We start from the raw sequence: 20,978 nt of genomic DNA, 5'->3' as shown, positions 1-20,978 counted from the left end.
ATATATACACACAGTACCAGTCAAAGAGTTTGGACACCTACTAATTCAAGGGTTTTATTTTTACTATTATTCTACATTGTACAGCGTTGTACTATGATATAACACATGGATTCATGTAGTAACCAACAAAGTGTTAAACAAATCCAAATATATTTGATGGGTTCGCTTAGAAATGTCCTTGTTTCTGAAAGAAAAGCAAAAAATGTTGGTCCACTAAAATAACATCAAATTGATCAGAAATACAGTGTAGACATTATTAATGTTGTAAATGACTATTGCAGCTGGAAATTGCCGAATGTATATTTGCCGAATGTATATATTTATATATATATGAATATATATTTTTTTAAATATTTTTATGCAATATCTACAGAGGCGTACAGAGGCACATCAGTAACCATCACTTCTGTGTTCCAATGTCATGTTGTGTTAGCTAATCAAAGTTTATCATTTTAAAAGGCTAATTGATCATTAGAAAACCCTTTTGCAGTTATGTTAGCACAGCTGAAAACTGTTGTTCTAATTAAAGAAGCAATACAACTGGCCTTCTTTAGACTAGTTGAGTATCTGGAGCATCAGCATTTGTGGGTTCGATTACAGGTTCAAAATGTCCAGAAACAGACATTCTTCTGAGAAATGAAGACTATTCCATGCGAGAAATTGACAAGAAACTGAAGATCTCGTACAAAGCTGTGTACTACTCCCTTCACAGAACAGAGCTAACTGGCTCTAACCAGAATAGAAAGAGGAGTGGGAGGCCCCACTATTGTTTATCTCAAATTCTTGTTTTGTTACTTGAATTAATAACACCAGTTGTATCATAGTATTCATTCATACTCTACTGATATTTAAATAATTAGTCAGAAAAATTGAGGCAGTCAAATTAAGAACCAATTGTAAGCCAAGAAAAAATACACTGTTAGTGTGTATATATGTGTGCGTGTTGTACGACACTCACCTGTCTCTGCTCCGTCGGGAGGGGAAGGCGGCGTTGCAGCCGGACACGGTGCACACGTGCATCTCTTTGAGGTGCACGTTCTTGTAGTGCAGTTTGACACTGTAGGAGCTCTTGAAGCTCTTCTTGCACACGTAGCAGATCTTGGGGTCGTTGGAGTTGGGGCTGGTGCACAGTTCTCCCTCGGGGGAGTGCGAGGAGGGGAACTTGGGCGGGCTGGCGCCGTAGCTCATGGAGGAGATGAAGCTCTCGTGAAGGGCAGCCATGCTGGCGGCGGCGGCTGCGGCAGCCGCCATGCCCCCGTTGTAGAGGCCGTACTGGCTCATGCAGAACATGTCGTAGGTGGGGTCGTTGAGCTCCTCCTTAATCTTGATGGCGGGCTGGTGGGGTGAGGGTGAGGTGCGGCTCTTGGGGTCTTCCATCTCCTTCCTCAGCTGCGCCTCCTCATCTCTGGCCTGCAGGTCCTCCTGGTCCTTTTCCAGGTTGTTGCCTCCTCCTACTCTGGAGCTCCTGGAGGAGTTGAGCCTCAGCCTCTGGTGCTGCTCCTCCACCTCCATCATCTCCTCGCGGTAGAACATCTTGGAGTCCGAAGTCTCAGAATCGTTCTCAAAGTCTCTCTCGTGGTCCTGGTCCTCGGAGGTGAAGCTGTCCATGCAGCGGATCTCACCGCCTGGGCCTCCTCTCTCGCCCCTGCCGCCCTCGCCTCCGGGTCCCTCTCCCCGGCAGTCGTCCTGGTCGTGCCTCATCAGGTGTCCCCTCATCAGGCCTGGGCTCATCTCATCCTGGGAGGGGGACTGGTGCCCGCTGCCGCCGCTGTGGTGGCCGTTGTTGTTCCCTCCTCTGCTGTTGTTGTTGTTGTTGCGGTTTCCATTGATGTTGTTGTGGTGGAGGTGGGAGGAGGGGTGGTTGTGGTGGTGGTGGTGGTGGTGGTGACAGCTGTCGTCATCATCGTCGTCTTTGTCCTCATCGTACTCGTCCGCCACGTCAATCACCTCCTTCTCGATCTTCACCGGCATGCTGGACTTACGGGGCTTCTTCTTGGGCGTGGGGTCCGTGTTGGTGGCAGCAGCTGGATCCTGCTGGGGGATACTGGGGGTGGGCAGCCTGTGGTGGGACATTAGCCCACCTTCAGAAGACATATTGTGGGCGTTGTGGGAGGCTGCGGCTGCAGCGGCAGCCAGGAGCTGATGCTGCTGGTCCATCAGAGAGGTGCTGTTGGTGGTGGAGGGCAGGATGGGGCTGGTGGGCAGTGACACTGGAGGACTGACCAGGTGCTGTGGGGACAGCAGCGTACGGTAGAAAGGGGGCACCGGCTGGATGGGCTGCACCGACTTCAGGGAGGGGAAGACCAGTGGGCTCTGCAGGGGTGACTGGAGCATGGGGTCCAGGGGCGGGGTGGTGAAGCCCAGAGGCGGCCGTCCGGGACTGGTGAGGGTGAAGCCGCTCTTGGCGCTGGAGATGACGGGCGTGCCGGGGCCCGACCCACGGATGAGGTCCTTGTCGCGGTTGTTCCTCAGCATGGGCATGTGCAGGCGTGGGTTGGGGTTGGCGCTGTGGCGGTTGCGGCTGCGCAGCGAGCTGAACACCATGTTGCAGCCCTCGATGGTGCAGCGGTGCTTGATCTTGAGGTGTACGGCGTTGTAGTGGATCTTCAGCGTACCTTTGTCGTAGAAGGTCTTGCCGCACGAGTTGCAGCACACACGGCCCTTGCGTGAGGTGGCTCCCATGCGGCGCATGCGGTGCATCTTGGAGGAGAAGGATGAGTGGGTAATGCTCTTGGACTGCTCGCTCTTCACAAAGTGGTGGTGGGCCTGGTGGTCGTTGAGGGAGTTGGACCTAGGCCGTGGGGTCCCGGGTTGCCCCTGGCCTTGCTGCTGCTGGCCTTGCTGCTGCTGTTCCGTCTGCTGCTGGGACGGCTGGTTGGAAGGAGTGGGCGAGATAGGTGATGCCCGGTTGTTGGGCTCCTGTTTGGGCTCGATGGCGTTGTTCATGCCCCCCAGGGCTCCGATGCGGCTGGGGCTCTGACCGCTGCTGCGGAAAGGGCTGAGGGATACTTCGGACTCGCTGCTCTCCACCGGCTCGCCCTGGTTGGGTAGGCTGGCCTCGCGATCCCGGTCGTGGAGGACCCGGAGGCCCGACTGTTCCAGCGCCAGGCCATTGGGGGGCAGGCCCAGCATGGGGGCTGACACAGGGTTGATGTACTGGAACGGCAGCAGGAAGGCGAGACTGTTAGGGATGTTCTCAAAGTGGTGGATGCTGGACGGGCTGCTGGTCTCCATGTGGTTGAGGAGGCCTGGGCTTCGACCGCGTCCCGTGCTGTTGCTCTCGATGAACGTCCGGATGCCTGAGTCGGTCTTGGAGGAGGGCACGGTGACCGCCTGACCCTCCTTCTCCTGGATGGCCATCAGCTCTACGATGGACTTGGTCTCTCCGAAACGAAGGAACTGCTGCAGGGTGATGATCTCCTCTTCCCGAGACATAATGGACCAGCGGTCCAGCACCTTGCCCGCAGCATCCTAGAGGCCCAATGGAAAGACGAGAGAGAATAGACAAAACACACAAAAGTTATTGATTGTGCATAATCACTGTGGTCGGTCTGAGGTCGAGAGGGAGCGGGGTGGAAGGGGGTAGGGAAGGGGTGTTGTTATCGGCTCATGAAATTCAGAGGCCCCTGAAGCGACAAGTAAAGATTGATAATAGAGCTCTGATAATAACCCTCCTCCTCTTCCCTGTCCCCCTTTCCCTTCCCCCTTTCTCTCCTTCCTTCTTTACCTTTCATCAGCTATGCATACACAGTCATTAGGCACACAGGGAGAGGAACAGGAAGAGTTTAATAAAGTCTAAAAGCAAACAAATGGAGACCGCTGGGGCCGGTGGGGCTGGTGGGCTATTAGTGGGTACCTGTGAATTCTAACCATTTCTGGGGACGTTGATCTATTCGCTGTGAGACTGTTTAACAAAAACAGCCCGTGAAAGATGTGAACTCTCGCTGAGAGTCCCTCAGAACAGCGCACGGCACGCAGCTCCGCTATGTTTACTGCCGCGATGACAGCCGGGGAGAGAAAAGGCTGCTAAAAGAAAGAATGGATTAATTAGCGCGAGCCACTAATCGTACCTTGCTACTTGGCAACCATTTTTCATAGTTTCCTCTTATCTCTGAGGGAATCTAATGAACAAAGTAAAATGGAGTTAGGAATATCAGTCTATGAGGGGTTAAGTCGACTTTGACATTAAAATAAGAACATCCATGTTAATTTAAATGCGTCTTTGGAGGTGACACCGATCTGGCATCACTTTCATTAAGAACAGACCTGGGATCAGTTGTTATGTTAAAGAGGTTTACGGGATGCATATCTCCCATTAGATTCAATACTAATAAAGCAGCCATACTTTATCAGTGTGACCGTGTCAAGAGGAAAACGCATGTGCTTGCATTTACACTGCCTATGGAGAGAAGGTGGGAGGGAACGGGAAATGTAATGAAGTAAATGTTGACAGGACATATTTTACATCGGCCTTGGTGTTTCCCAACCCTGTGCTTGTGGAGCCCTGTGGAAGCGTGGGAAACAAAGTTTCCATCCTGGGAGAAAAGAATGACTCCGATGGGAGAGCTCTAAGCATTATTCCAAGAGGAGCACTTTCCTTGGCGGCCGTCTCTTTTGGAGATGGTGCTATTAACCACAGAAAAATAAAACGCCTCGAGTTTTGAACAAACATGCGAGTCAATTGCCAAACGTCGAGACATGGCAATGGATTCTGGGAAAGGAATCTTGGCAAGACCTGAACCTGAACTGAAGGAGTTTGCGGTCGGGCTCAGAGCTTTGATACACAGAATACTGACCCAGTTCTGTTGTCTCAGACTCTGAACCCACTGGTGCTCTGACTGTGTACTGGGAGGGTGGAACCCAGCAAATCACTAACAGAGATTGGCACATCCTGTCAACTAAACAACTTATTTGATTGACAGACTTTAACAGGTGTTAGTATGAGATTCAACATTAGTGCTAATCAATTATCTAGACATTTTATTTTTTAGTCCCACATTGCTTGTTCACATGGGAAGAAAACGGGGCTGTGTGCACTACAGAGCTGCTACTTTGTGAATGGTGTGAGTGTGTGTGCATATATGTATGTATGTATGTATGTATGCATGAGTGTGTGTGTGTGTGTGTTTATTATATGAGTGGTGGGGATAAACACTACAGTTTACTCTGCATGGTCCTGTGGGACCTCTGCAGCCCAGTCAAGTGTGACTTCAAGGGAACGACAGTGCAACCACAACAATTAGAAGCAACGCTAGGGTACTGTTCCCCGTTCACACCCCGCTCCTTCTCTCCTGCCTGGCAGAATCTATCAGAGATACAACAGTCTAAGAGGGTGTAAAAATACATCACAAAGGGCTTTAAAGGGAAAAACACAAGATAAATGTTTAACAAGACAGAGGGAGGGAGAGAATGGAAAAGGAAGTGTGTGTGTGTTCATGTGTGTGTGTGTGTGTGTGTGTGTGTGTGTGAGAGTGAGAGGGGGGGGTAGATAGAGAGTGGTTGCACATCATGCCCTTAGACATAGAAGCCAAATTAATCCTTGGGAGACGAAACATCAATAGTAACTGGGGTTATGTGTTGTTAAATATACATTAAAAAAACATTTTACACTTTCATTCTGTGTGTGTGAGTTTTTCGCTTGGAGGTATATGACTTTAAATTGTAGCCTGGGCACTATTATTTCATAGCTGCACGGCCGTTGGGGCATGTGGATTTCCATCGGATTCCATTGAAAAAAGTGAAGTATAATTAGGCAGAAAGATAAGAAATGGAGAGAATTGCTCAGATATAGTCACTTTGAAATGTACAACGAGAGTCGTAGAATAAGGGTCACATACGTTAATACACTGACAAGTACATAACAGGCATGTACGCACAAGGGACACAAACTCACCAAATGATTGGTGCAGAATGGAATAGCTATGACACATTCCAATATGCGTGGTACTATTTTGGATCTGTTTACTGTTACAAAGTGACACTAATGAAATACAATACAGCAAATTTTATCAGAGGTAGGTTATGGATTAGAAGATGCCCAATAAAAAGGTAGGCCTACACTGATCAATCAACAATAAATGTTCCTCACTTACCCTAACCACTGAGGAGAGAGTCAGACATTGCTGTTTCAAAGGTTCAAAGGTCACGCCACCACTTGGCAGTCCAAGTCCCCTTAAACACCCATCACACGCAATTTATCCTTGTGCTTTTCAGAACACTGTCCGGACACAGACAAGTATGGCTTATGTTCTTATCATATTCTTCCTTCCCATCCCTTCATCCCTGCTTGTTGTTCAATCACGATACAGGTCAGTACTACGGCGAGAGAGAGGGCCCATACTGCAGTGGGGGCTAGGAAAACACACACGGCCCAGCCTCCGTCCACTGTTCTGCTCTGCTCCAGATGCTCCTGGAGCACAGTCAACAGGGGCTTAGGCCACGGAAGGGGAGAGACACTGATGGAGAGAAAGACAGACAGACAGGGAGAGATAGATGGAGAGAGAGAGGGGGGATAGAAACACAGACAGGAAGAGAGAGAGGGTGAGGGAGAAACTCCAGCTTGCATTTAATGAACCCCACACCAACCAGAGTGAGTGAACAATATGAGGGTATTGCTTGACTACAGTTCCTGGTCCAGGGGGAAACCTCATGTGCTTTTTATCTCAGAAACTCCTCATTATTATTCGCCATTTTATAACCCCTCTCTGTTTACGCTGTGTAATAGTAGATGTTTAACGTGTTTTATGGTAACACTATCAAAGTACAGACCACAAGAGCTGGGCAACCAAAGATTCTAAATAAATATTAACAGATAATAAAACATAACATATTCGACAATGAACAAGAACATGTTTCATTGCATATTTCAGTCAAAGCAATGCTATTTGATGGTATCATGACTGGGCTTCATGTCTTTTATATACAAAAACAACTCTTTAGCACTTTTCTGTAAATAAACTTAAACTGTGAGACTCGATCCACATTCAAACACAAAGATATGCAATGATAAACCCACTTGTATATCAAACGCCGCTTGTTAATTGAATGCTAACTTCCTAGAAGATGAGAAATGACGTCTAACACCACAATAGCTAGTGTGTGTGTGTGTGTGTGTATATATATATACACACTGTGTACATATCATATCTCAAATTCCGAGACAGCTGATGTACATATTTGCACACAAACACACAGTCCCTGTAGTGTTAACCACCTCTTGCAGCCCACTCTGCATTAGCGCATTAGTCTAGCGCCGCCGCCGCAGCGTGAGTAACAAATGTGCCATTAGAAGCACTTTTTACAAGGAGGCACTCATCTCCCAATTAGCCTAATGTTGGCCCTCTCATTCCCATGTATTTTCCAGCACTGCCCCCTCCACCCCTCCATCCAACCCCAAGTAATACCTCATTAATCCCTCCCCCTCGCCCCGTTCCTCCTCCCTCCAGAGGTATGACAGATCACCCTGTCACTACACATCCCAGAGTCCTTTTAAACAATGCGGATAAACCTCAGTTTGTGAGGTTAATGACAATGAAACAATAATTACAGCAGAGACGCGGCGGTAGGATACTTAATCTAGTGGACGGCCCTCTACCCCCTCTACATTATTACTTTATCCGTGTCCGTGTCACTCGGAATTAATCCGCCCGACGACGGCTGTGTTTATTTATCTTGCAACCGGTTGGCTCGCTAGCGGCGTTCCCAGGTAATGTTTGCTAGTAGCGGAGGTGGCTGGGTGTTGTCGGGGGCGCCCGGCCCAGCAACCTGCCATGTTAAATGATGGCTGACAGGAGAAGATGATGGTCTTGTTATGGGGCCGGGGCAACGCTGTCAGATTAAAACAAAACAGCCAATTATACAATTAGCTGTAGCGCTATTATTAACAAGCTGCGCTGAGAGAGAGAAGCTGGGAGGTTTTACATAGAGGACTAGAAGGAAAACATACACATACATCACTAATCATCACCTATCATAACCAATGACCCAGTCTATTTGGCAAGGAATGGAGAGAGATCCTGCACTCCTCACGCAAGGCAAACAAAGCTAATATCAACCATTAATATCTATGGGCTGTTAGCTGTACAGTCGACAGTCGTGTTCTGGGGTTTGTGGAATAGGGGATCTGTGACCCAGATAGAACTAAAGATGTCATAATGGGGGTTATCAGTCTTTCTAGGCTTTATGATAATGCCATTCAATAGACACATACATTATATCCAGGAAGTGCATCTTGGCCCTGATAGATGTAGGCTACAATGCGTAGGCTGGCTACGCTTGAGGCGGATTCACCAAGGGCAGAGCGATGCGACCAGCCACCACACGGCTGTATGTATTACCCTATCGCCGCGAAGGAGACTACTGGCTGGCCGTGGCGTTGGAGTTGAACCCTGGGAACCACATCGATCCACCAATCGGCTTGCAGTGCCGCGTACCCCCAGAAGACACCAGGGAATCCCCTATTGATCCCCCTCGGCCGCTCTCTCATCCCCAACGTGAAAAAGAAACGGCCTCTATCCCCACGCTCGCCACTTCAAGGGAGGTTAAGCACGAGTTCCTTGTGATCTGAGAAGGTCTTGAACCTTGTGGCTTCCCTCCTCCATGTTCTGTTTCTCTCCCTCCCTTTCTCCCATAATTGTTTTCTCTTTCTATCGTCCATGAATAATGTATTTGGGTAGTGGTGGTGGCGAGAGGGATGCCATGGGGGATGGGGTTCACAAAAGCTCAGTGCCTTAAGCCATCAAGTCAGAGGGCTAGGGCTGTCTCCAGCCCCTGCTCCGCTCCCATTGGCTCTCTGGTGGCAAGGTCGGAGGTCATTGGTTGAACAACCAGCACCACTTCCTGCATGGTGATGATGGGTCACAGGGGAGTGGGTCGACCCAGACGTGGGCGGAGGACATTTGTAAGGAACCTGTACTCTGCGATCTCGCTTAGCTAACACCATGTTCTCATTTAAACTGAATGTTTTGTATGTGAGAGAACACACTTTAAAGATGGCGAACGCTTTACATTATTTTCTGCATTATCCTACATAATTATATCTGATTGGTAAAAGGGCATTTTTAAATGTTTACTTCCAATTGAAATGATACAGTAGTGCTGTTAGATAATGGTGTCATGTATTACAACACTCAAAGGAAACAAGACACTGACACTGTCTTAGAGGAAACAATCAGAAACAGTCTGTGAGAGAGAGAGAGAGAGAGAGAGAGAGAGAGAGAGAGAGAGAGAGAGAGAGAGAGAGAGAGCAGGTGGGGTTGGGTGATCTTAAAGGACTCATGATGACCCCCTGAGGGGAGTGCGACTCACCCAGCCCAGGCCTGGAGAATCATCCTGTTTTCCATATAACATCCCAGCCGCCCCTTAAAAAGACACCCTGACGTCTAAACCAGGTGGGATTCAATAAAAGTCTACACATGGCCCTTCTGCTGCGGCACGTTCATCATTCTTACTAGAACTTGGGAGGGGGAGGCAGATCAGATATGGAATCCGGGTTGATGCCTTTTCCGTTATTCAATTAAACCCAGGCACTGCAGGTCGTGGTCAATATGATGCTCATCAGTGCCAGAGACTCCTTCAGAGCCAGAATGACTGGGGTCTGCTCTCTTTGCAGTGTGAGTGAATGTGACTGCTTTTTCACTGAGAACCAGACACAGTGATCAAGCAATTCAAGCAGACTAGCCCAGAGATACCCTGGCTCTGCCTCCCTGGTTGCTCTCCAACCTGATTTAACTCAAGGCTTTGGTAAAATATTCATGACGACGTGTCGGTTGTTGCTTAGGGCGCTAATCGAGTGGAGTGAAATTTATAGTGGTGGTTGCATGCAGGCGGTTTAGGGCCTTTCTACCAGGACAGATAGGGTGAGTCACTCTCTGGCACTCCTTGACATCCAAGTGGCCCAGGGCGAGCTGTTCCCCCTCTGTTTCCCAGGGTCTCTCCCTTTCTGCCCCTAAAGAGTGTCTGGTAACCTCTGGTTGTTTTAAAGCTGTCCCTCCGCAACCCTTCAAAGGGAAGGAGGACGGTCCTTTGGCCACATCCCAGCAGAGGTGCAGATGGGGCGGCACATGGAAGCCATTTCGGGGGCCTCTGCGCCGCAGTGGATTAGAAAAAAATATATATTTGGAGCTGCCCAGGCTTCAGATCAGTTCAGAACCTTTCAAGATGCTCCCGCAGCAGTTAAATCTTAACACCGTCTGGCCGGGCTTGGACTGATCTATTGACTTCACTGTCTTTTTTCACAAGGCTTCCAAGCTAACGTTTTGGCTAGCTAGCCCCGCTGTGCTAAGCAGCCGTATCCTCGGTCTACAGTGTAAAACACAGCGGACCCAGAATGCACCCAGGGGGGACTCCTCTGAGAAGTGAGGGAGCAATAAATGAGAGAAAAGAGAGGAGGGAGAGAAAGGAGGGAAGGAGGGAGCGCCTGATGGTTCACATTAATTGAGGATGATTCGTGTGATGTGCAGCGTTTGGACGCGGCCAGGCCGGTCTGTCCTGGGCCTGGGAGACAGATGTGGGGGCCGCTGTTCCTCCTCCAGGGGCTGAAAGGAGCAGTGAGGCGGCTGAGAAATGGCCTGTCTGTCCAGGGGGGTGGGGGGAAGGGGCTGCTTTGGTGTGATGTCCTGCTTTTCTCTCCCTCTTATATCACATCTCCTTTGTCTTGATTACTATTTTGGCAAGGACCACGGGAGGAAAGGTGCATTAACATGTGCTCACCATTTGCTCCTTGGCTCTGCTCATTGGCTTACAGTATGTTTCTGTTGTATTCTGATGTATGTATGTGTTGTTTCTGTTCTCCCTCAGTGTAATACCTGTCCCCCCCTCTAACAGTTGACGGAGAGAAACAAGTCTGATCTGTTTGAAGATTAGCCCCGCTGGAGCGAGGACAAGTAAAACATTGATACTTGATATTTGTTGCGTTTTCTACCTAATATGGACTAATGACACTTGAGAATGAGGTTCCAACCTTCACTAATCATCAACTTAATCTCACAGTCTGTGTCTGCCCATATTTTACAACAGAGAAAGCAGAGGTGTAATGAATTATAATTTAATACAATTCTTCAAAGCCAATAAACATCAACTCCTACGTCTTGCCATTTATGTAAAAATGCATCACATATTATTTCTTATTCCATTCTTACCTGTGATCAACCACAACTAATTTAATACACAGATACACCAATTCCCTACACAGTGCACATTGTAAACTGAAATAACTGAGCACGAGACTGACTGATAAAAATAGACAAAAACACACAATGTACTGACTCCTATCTGCACATGGTGATTTTCCAGTGTCTCCCATCATCATCCTGCAGGAGTAGTGGTGTCTATAACACACCATTAGGGGAGCTCTCAGCCTACTGTGTTTTTACTGGGCTAGCATGCAGCAGAGAGAGGAGAGAATGAGCTAATGGACTCTTTACTTAATGTGATTAGAGCCATTATTGACATGCTGCCAGGAAGATGCAAGACCATTAACTCAACTCCCACCACTCCTCCACCCCCCTGGTTCCACGGCAGCTCTGTACCCTATTTCACTGCCTGCCTGCCTACTTCCCTGCCTTGCCCTGCCTGCCTGCCTCTCTTCATGCTTTCACACACAGGGGCCCCCAGACGGGGGGTATGGGGTCCCCAGAGAAGTACTGCACATGTTTTTGTCGTTGTTCCTGGGAGTCGTTGTAGCGTCTCGCAAAATCCCACCACGCTTTACAGCACAGTACACTGGCTTATCAGAGCACACTGGCTTATCAGAGTACACTGGCTTATCAGAGTACACTGGCTCATCAGAGCACACTGGCTCATCAGAGCACACTGGCTTATCAGAGCACACTGGCTTATCAGAGCACACTGGCTTATCAGAGCACACTGGCTTATCAGAGCACACTGGCTTATCAGAGCACACTGGCTTATCAGAGCACACTGGCTTATCAGAGCACACTGGCTTATCAGAGCACACTGGCTTATCAGAGCACACTGGCTTATCAGAGCACACCGGCTTATCAGAGTACACTGGCTTATCAGAGCACACTGGCTTATCAGAGCACACTGGCTTATCAGAGCACACTGGCTTATCAGAGCACACTGGCTTATCAGAGCACACTGGCTTATCAGAGTACACTGGCTTATCAGAGCACACTGGCTTATCAGAGCACACTGGCTTATCAGAGTACACTGGCTTATCAGAGCACACTGGCTTATCAGAGCACACTGGCTTATCAGAGTACACTGGCTTATCAGAGCACACTGGCTTATCAGAGCACACTGGCTTATCAGAGCACACTGGCTTATCAGAGCACACTGGCTTATCAGAGTATACTGGCTTATCAGAGCACACTGGCTTATCAGAGCACACTGGCTTATCAGAGCACACTGGCTTATCAGAGCACACTGGCTTATCAGAGCACACTGGCTTATCAGAGCACACTGGCTTATCAGAGCACACTGGCTTATCAGAGCACACTGGCTTATCAGAGCACACTGGCTTATCAGAGTACACTGGCTTATCAGAGCACACTGGCTTATCAGAGCACACTGGCTCATCAGAGCACACTGGCTTATCAGAGCACACTGGCTTATCAGAGTACACTGGCTTATCAGAGCACACTGGCTTATCAGAGCACACTGGCTTATCAGAGCACACTGGCTTATCAGAGTACACTGGCTTATCAGAGCACACTGGCTTATCAGAGCACACTGGCTTATCAGAGCACACTGGCTTATCAGAGCACACTGGCTTATCAGAGCACACTGGCTTATCAGAGCACACTGGCTTATCAGAGCACACTGGCTTATCAGAGCACACTGGCTTATCAGAGTACACTGGCTTATCAGAGCACACTGGCTTATCAGAGCACACTGGCTTATCAGAGTACACTGGCTTATCAGAGCACACTGGCTTATCAGAGCACACTGGCTTATCAGAGCACACTGGCTTATCAGAGCACACTGGCCCCCCGGCAACAAGACATGCATGTACATCTGTCTGTTCACTCTAATCCACTTTAAATGACAGAGCAATAACAAGCTGTAAACATGACTGGCCCATCAACGAACAATAGATCAGATCGATTGTATTGCATGTTTGCTGTTTGCTTTGAAATTACTAACATGAACAGGATTCTGTTCAAGTGTCCACGAGGAAAGTAAAAGGTATACTTAAGTAGGAAATTGTCACCCCCCCCCCTGTTTCAAATTACAATGGTTCAGCCGCTCTGGTTTTAAATGGCCTCATTGGGATTGTTGCTTGGCATGTGGGTCGGCCCATTCATCTTTGAAAAGGTGGGTGGCACTGTTGCTGCAGTGTGATTTACACTACCCCACCTGAGTGCCAGAACACATCTATCCCTGTGGCATAGCAGTTCACATAGCCAGAGGCGCCTGGAGAATGTGTGTGTGTGTTCGGTGTGTGTGTGGAGTAAGTAACTGTTAGTATGCATTTGGGCCACAATGTGTGTTTTCTTTTGTGTGTTAGTGTACATACTTGGTGTGTGCGCGCGCGCATGTGTGTGGGTCTCGCAGGGCACTGTTCCAGGTCCCTGGGCCTGTCTACTGTCATAAGTACCATAGTGGTGATTACTTACTGCAAGAATAAACATCATCCCCATGTGCCCAGCCTCTCTGCACTGTAACGTATACATGAAGAAACGCTATAGACCATCAAAACACACAAGAACCCCAAAATAAAATCAAGCCAAACATGTTGTTTTGCCATTTGCGTGCGTGTAAGCACATGTAATACATTTGGATGAATAGCTTTAGTTTTGGACGCTTCAAATGAAACCCAAGTGGCTTTGAAAGGTAGAGAGAACAGAAAGACTGGAATGTATCAGGACGCTGATAGAGGAGAGGAAAACAAAGGTTTAGAAGGCCGGGGGACGCCAGGCGTGGGGAGGTGGAGATTGTGGAGCCCTTGTAGACCTGTGTGTGTATGTGTGCGTTTGAGCCATCCATGCACACACACATCTGGTCTGCAACACTCTGTCCATTTCACTGGACTTTTCTACTTTCTGATTTTCATTGTTCCTCACAGTCTACTGAACCCTCTTCTCCCTGGAGAGCCCCTAGCTTCACCATTCCTCCTTCGTTCCCTCGTTCATTCCCTCGCGCTACAATATGTGAAATGACAGGCTGCTATAATACACAGGTTTGTGGTGTGCGTTCCACTCTCTGTGGTTTTCAAGGACTACCTTGAAATACTTCAAATGTTCTCCTTTCCCAAACCCCAACATGTGTTTTTATGGCAGACGACATGTAGTCCACCTTAGCTCCACTGCCTTAGCTCTCCTACTCTACTCCGGTAGAACTACAGATCCCAGTGGCACAGAGCTGCAAAACGAAAGCTGTCATTTTGGTTCAATAGGGAGCCCTGAGAGGGTCATACAGGCCCTTAACAAGTTCATTGTTTATTTTATTGTTGGGAGGCAGAAACCCAAACCCCTGTGATTCCTGGCGGGACCAGAGACGTGACGAGAGGACTGTCAGCTCCCCATAACCGGCCGTGTAACTTCCTTTAATAAATGTCAACTCCGTGACCCTCTGGCCAATCACGGGGCTGCACGGTGGGCGGCGGCCACACAATGTCTGGGGCTGGCCCTGTGACACAGGAGGAAGTGGAGAGGGAGACAGTGTTTGTTCAGAGGGACACATGGGACCACCTGGAGACCAGGTTCCAGGACCAAGGGAGGAAAACATAACCTCCAGAGGTGACGTGTGTGTGTGTGTGTGTGTGTGTGTGTGTGTGTGTGTGTGTGTGTGTGTGTGTGTGTGTGTGTGTGTGTGTGTGTGTGTGTGTGTGTGTGTGTGTGTGTGTAGCAATGCGTGCCTGTTAATCAGAGACATAAGCATTTTCATATCAATAAATCCAGTATGAACACACATGTACCGGTATGTAAGTGTGTGTAAGTACATGTATGTGTGTGTAAGTACACGTCTGTGAGTGACTGTGTGTAATGTAATACTATCCCCCATTGTTTGGGTCTGTCTCGTCTGGCGGTGCTGTGTAGTTCAGTGCAGGGACTATCGATCCCTGGCCCTGTGGTCTAAGGGTTCCTGTCAGTAAACTCATTGAGCCGGGGCACCCTCTGTTCCCCCCCTCTGCCCCCACATAGCTACAAGCTAAACAGCCATCACAGAAACTCAATACGGCCAGACAAGTCCTGCTAGCCAGTACCTTCCCTCCCGCTAGGTCCCGCGAGGCTAACGCTAAGTCAATTCAGACGTGTAGCATCTCACACCAGTCTGAACCTGTTGTTGCCAGGGCTAGCGTGTTAGCGCTAATATGTCTCTCCATACAAATTACAAGCCGGGGGAAGAGGGACCAGATGCAATAAATATGGATTAGCTAATGTCCAGGTCCTCTCAGGTCTGTCGGGGTGGCTAGTGTTAGTGTTAGCGATAGCTGCTAAAGGAACGGGTCTGTCTGCGGCGTAGAGGTGGCGGGGGAGAGGGGAAGTGAAGCCTCACGGGAGCTCCTGGTGAGTTCTGGGAAATGAACTCCCTGCTTCCTTTAAATATACTGTCTAATGTAAATGGGGAGAGGAGGAGAGAGAGGGAGGGGAGGGTGGATATCGTTTAGAAAACAATTAGTGGATAATGGAAGAGAGGATGAGGTGGTGGTGTTTTTTATTTGAATATTGACCAGCCGGGGGGTTGGTGGGTTTATGGGTCAAATGTCGTGCTGCTCACCTTGTCTGAGTTGTGTGTGATTGATTCTATTACGGTGGTATGGCTGGTCTGTGTGTACGGCAGGACCCTGACAGAGAGAGTGGGACGGGAGCACAGCTTTGGATGAAAGGAGAGGTGGAGGGAGAGGTGAGGTGAGGATGAGGTCAAGAGGGGGGGGGGGGGGGGGGGGGGGGGGGGGCAACGTTTCCACTATAACACAATGGACATATATTGATCTAGCTTGTTCACAAATCAGATTTACTACCTTCTGGTATCTGACTAGGTGTTTTAGTTATTCAGGGGAATGTCTGTAAACGTATCTCCTCCTAATGTAAATTCATCCAAACTCAGTACAGGTCAATGAAAATATAGCCAAGAATATCTCTCACCTTTTCTTCTCTTTCTTCCTTTGTTTTGGTAGTTTCACCAAGAGCTTGTCTTGATTTAGCAGGTTTTAGTAGCGGTACTATAGAGAACATATGGCTCCATTCTAGTCAGGAATCACACCGTGTCAACACATCACAGCCCAAATGAATCATCTGGGAATCTGTGTATGTGTCATGACACATTTGGTACGTGTATGAACTCTATTGGAGTCAGAAGTCGTGTGGAGTCACTGGATACATGGCTGGGAGCCCATTGGCTGAGGTACCAAGCACTGTTTGTCCCTCACTGGCACCCTTAGCTCATGTCTGACTGCCACTTTTAGCTTTCCTGTCATGGAAGCCAAAGACAAAATACCAATTGACCATAAATGGACAATAAAGTTTTTTGGAACATGACGTGACTGGCTGGCTCAGTGGTACTGAGTTGATTTGACAACTGGTCTGGGGCCAGTGAAGGTAAATGAGGGCTTAGTGACAGTAAGCTATTTTAATCGCTAATCTAAGGACAGTTTGTACATACTCCTACAGATGAGGAGGGACTACTGTGTGCAGGTGGTTGACTTTGGAGAAAAGTACAAGGTTTGGAGAGATAAAAAAACAATTCTCAATGATAATTGTCTCTCTCTCACACACACACACACACACACACACACACACACACACACACACACACACACACACACACACACACACACACACACACACACACACACACACACACACACACACACACACACACACACACACAGGGTATGCTGGGCCAGGTCTGGCTATGTGTGTGCCGTTGGCAGTCCCTCTGGGCAGATGTGGGGTGTGTGCCAGGGCCGTGCAGTGAGAGAGGGCCAGTGTGCCCCTGGCACAGCCTGCTAGCTGCTTTGAAGTGGAGGGGCAGTGAGCAGTACAGCGCCGGGCGATGTAATCCCTTTAAACACCATGGAGAAATACAAGGACTCCTCTCTGACTGTCCGACTGTCTGTCTTTCTGACTGACTGTCTGTCTGTGTGTCTGTCCGACTCAAAAGGCTCTGAAGGCCAGCTGCTGTGTCCACAGGTAAAAGCATATGGGAGCGGGTGCTAACCGTGACGCCATACACACACACACACACACACACTTCAACACACTGAGCTGCATTGCTTAGTGAAAGTCAGTCTCCCCGTTAGGTTTTGTCTGGCTGGTGGGTTGGTTGACAGTCAGGGGGCATTCTTCAGAGGGTAGGTCAGACCAGCACCAGGCCTGTAAGCACAGCAGCCATGTAAGGTGTACCGCTAGACTGCATTCCTCCTGGTCCAGCTCTCTCTCTGTCTCACACACACACACACACACACACACGAATGCATGCACGCTAGGACACACACACACACTCTCTCTCATCTCCTCAAACACCTCAAGCCTTGCCAACACATAAACACAAACTTATAGACATTATTTTGTTTGGCGTGTGAACGGTACTAGGCAAACAAAGCTGCTTGGCTCTGGTTCCTCCCTAAATGCTATATTTCTCTCCTACACGTCCTATATGGGATGTCTTGAGATCTAAACAACCATGAGAGAGAGTTTGGTTCTGGGTCTGGTGGTCATTACAGCTTGGCAGGTTTACCTGGGAGGAAAACATTCCTGCTCTACAATCTTGGTGTGTGTGTGTGTGTGTGTGTGTGTGTGTGTGTGTGTGTGTGTGTGTGTGTCTCTCGAGTCTGTTCATGACCTCCCAATTTGGTCACAGAGCAGAGACAAACATGTCATAGATATATGGAAACATACTGTATACTGGTCTATAAAACCTTTACATTGACCCTTGATATGAGCATACAACTGGCTACATGTGTTTTTATCTGTCAATACTAATGTACTTGAGAATTCCATAAAAACCACTGGACTGAATCCATGTAAGTTGACTCTTTCAGGCCAACTGAGTATTGGAAAGTGACCTCAGGCTCATTGTCAAAGCATGATGGATTTTTATGCATGGGTGGTTTAGGTTCATCCTCATCACTATCCCATTACATTTTTCTATAATATCTAGACTATATCATATAGAAACACATAATCACACATATTTACTTGACAAATTGTCTAATGACCCACCTGACTCGTTCCTTGACCCTGCTAGCTGGTTCCTAACACACTAAAGTAGCTCTCTGTCACACTGATGGAATTATTTATGACCCCAGATCCCATGTCTGGGTCGACCACAGCACCCATCCACCCAACAGTCTAACCGGCACAGTCAACTAATCATTCTACTCCCTGCTCTCTGGGGGAGCGGTTGTGTTTTGTGTGATGAGAGAGAAAGATGGAGTCACTGAAGCACACAGTGGCAGAAAGGAAGAGGGAGGGAGGGAGGGATGAGAGGAGGAGAAGGGGGGGGATGAGAGGAAGAGAAGGGGGAGGGAGGGATGAGAGGAGGAGAAGGGGGGGGGGCTAAAGTGAAAAGTCATGCCAAGGTGCAGAGGGGGCCTCTACAGTCCACAGGGAACGATGGCTACATCTATGGTTAGTACTCAAGTGCTATTAAACACTCCTTCTTCCTCTCATTCCATCCCTCCATCCCCCTTCCTCCTTCTCTCTCTACTAACTCCCCAGGTCCGGGCCAGGTACAATTGGCTATTTGCTGTACAACTCCCACAACATGTTTGTGTCTGCTAGCACAAGACCCTAACAGCGTGTAAAACACAAAGAGACAGAGAGAAAGAGAGAGGGCCCTTTTCTCTATTCACAAATGTCCCCCCGGAACACAAAAGCTTTCTGAATGGAGAATGAAGATGTCAAAGTGCTATTAGGACGGCCGTGCTGAAAGAGAAGCGCAGACAAGAGTCTCCCCTGTCAATAGAACCTTAATGCGCCAAGGAGCTCCGGAAGAGCCATTGTGTGTGTGTGTGTCGTTTTAGCCTCGTGAACGTAGAGTATGGACACTCTCTCGCTCACACACACGCGCCCACACATCGACATAAACACACCTCACACACACACACTCACCACTTTTTAAAGACACATTCAAAGGGAATAGATGATCCACTGCAGAGAGAGTCCTAACTGATCAAAACAAAGAAGCCGATTTTAAACTGCAGCCTTCGGATAAATCTACCTTCCAATCACAACACAACGTTCCATAAACTGCAACAAAGAATCACCTTTAAATAATAGGAAGTAGCTGCTGAGGCAAGACACTATTTATTTTATTGTCTCACATTCCCTTCTTATGATGTTGTGGTGAGAGTACGGCTAAATGAAGAAGTAGGCATTAAAAGGGGGTGGTAATGGACTGCCTCCATTAAAAGGATGATCATGGTTGTGTGATGGTTGTGTGATGGTTGTGTCAGTCTTGCTAGCTGTTAGCTGTCGCCTGCTGGGCCTCTCCCGGCGGATGCTAACATGTCTGAACTGAACAACAGTAGACATACAGTAGACAAGGCTTTCATTCTCTGTCACACCTATAGCAAGCTGTCTGTCAGCATCACAGTGTGTGTGTGTGTGTGTGGAGACAGACATATTTCTCTCCTCTAATTAGTGGAAGGGAGTCCTAGGGGCAATCAGTGTTTGGGGTTAATGAGAGCTGGAGCGGAAAGGAGAGGCAGAGCAGGGAGGGGTGCGTTGGTACCCCTCGTTGGTAACACTCGTACCCCTCTCATCATGCTGTCACCCTAAAGGGGCTTTACCCTAGCAGCGGCTCTCTGTAGCGCTGTGACAGATCACACACTCACACGTGTCGAGCCTCTCTCTCTCTCTCCCTCAAAGAGAGGCTCACTCACTCCTCTTTCACTGTAACAAAAAGAAAGAAAACACAAGCTCTGGCAAGATGCACTGTCTCCTCTCCTCCTTTTCCCTCCTCCTCCTCCTCTCTATCACCCAGATGTGACAGCAAGACGCAGGCCTGATTCTGGCGCGCGGGAAAAGGAAGTGTGCAGCGGGCGAGAGAGAGAGAGAGAGAGAGCGCTCGGGGTGAGAGAAGGAAAGACTGCAATGTAATGTCCATAATATTTCTCTTTTAGGTTTTGTTTTGTCTTTCATACCATGTCATGTGTCTTCTCAGTCAGGTTGAGACTGGTCTACTACTATTGCTTTAATGTATAGTCATTCTCATGAATGTTGCTGTTGTAGTTGCTGTTGATAGTAATCCCATTTCCACTACTACTATTAGTATTGATGCCTTATTGCTGTTGGTCCCACCATGTTTTGTTATATGTCGACTTTGATAATGTAAGTCATTTAACTTGCCATGTTAATAAAGTCTACTGAATGGAATTGAAAGAGGGATGGAGAGAGAAAGAGAGAGGCCCCGGTGGCCCCGGTGGCCCCGGTGGCCCCGGCATCTGTCGGCTCTCATTTGGTGTGCAGCAGCGCTGGTGGGAGAAACACAGACCAGATGTCCCCACGACTTGCCGATGAAGTGGCGAGATGAGCAGCGTTAACTACTGTACAAGACGCTATCTTCACCCCTTCACTTGTCACCCCCCCAACACACACACACACACTACCCCGGCCAACAAACCTGAGATGCACACTCCTTATCTGACCCAGCTGACGTATAGGGCTGTCATCATGTTACACACAGAGACATAAACGCACGCACGCACACACACACACACACACACACAGCCCTGTCATCTTACTGGTGTTCACTGTCGGGACATGAATTATGGGCAACGGGCAGGTGGAGGTTGACTGTCCAAACCCTCCTCCAATCCCTTTCTTCCTTTCTCTCGCTCCACCTCTCCCTGTCTTGCCCTTCCAGTACCTGCCCTGCTCCACGCTCTCCTCTCTCCTGTCCTCTCAGTGGCTGGGGTGACCTGGGGCGGACACAGGGAAATGGATCCAGTATGGTGGCTAATTTACCTGTCACTCCCATCAGCCCTCACTGGACTGACGGGGCCACTCACTGCACATCAGGAGGGGGTGAGGAGGGGGTGGGGATGGGGTGGGGGTTACTGCATT

The 20,978-nt window shown here is 48.6% G+C and overlaps 1 protein-coding gene across 1 annotated transcript in view; it reads right to left on the bottom strand.

Annotated features, from left to right (window-relative positions):
* The window catches only part of LOC139395957 (zinc finger protein basonuclin-2-like), a gene marked incomplete at its 5' end in the record, with an annotated part of 73,382 nt that overhangs the window by 14,942 nt on the left and 37,462 nt on the right, over positions 1-20,978 (bottom strand). Inside the window, one exon of the mRNA XM_071143270.1 lies at positions 959-3,471. Coding sequence (XP_070999371.1) covers positions 959-3,471 — 2,513 coding nt within the window. The remainder of the gene's footprint in view (positions 1-958; positions 3,472-20,978) is intronic.

The sequence above is a fragment of the Oncorhynchus clarkii genome, unplaced genomic scaffold (genome assembly GCF_045791955.1).
Source record: "Oncorhynchus clarkii lewisi isolate Uvic-CL-2024 unplaced genomic scaffold, UVic_Ocla_1.0 unplaced_contig_11288_pilon_pilon, whole genome shotgun sequence".
Taxonomy (NCBI): Eukaryota; Metazoa; Chordata; class Actinopteri; order Salmoniformes; family Salmonidae; genus Oncorhynchus; species Oncorhynchus clarkii.
Note: the sequence above shows the minus strand (reverse complement) of the source record. Positions and strands in the feature narration are given on the sequence as shown.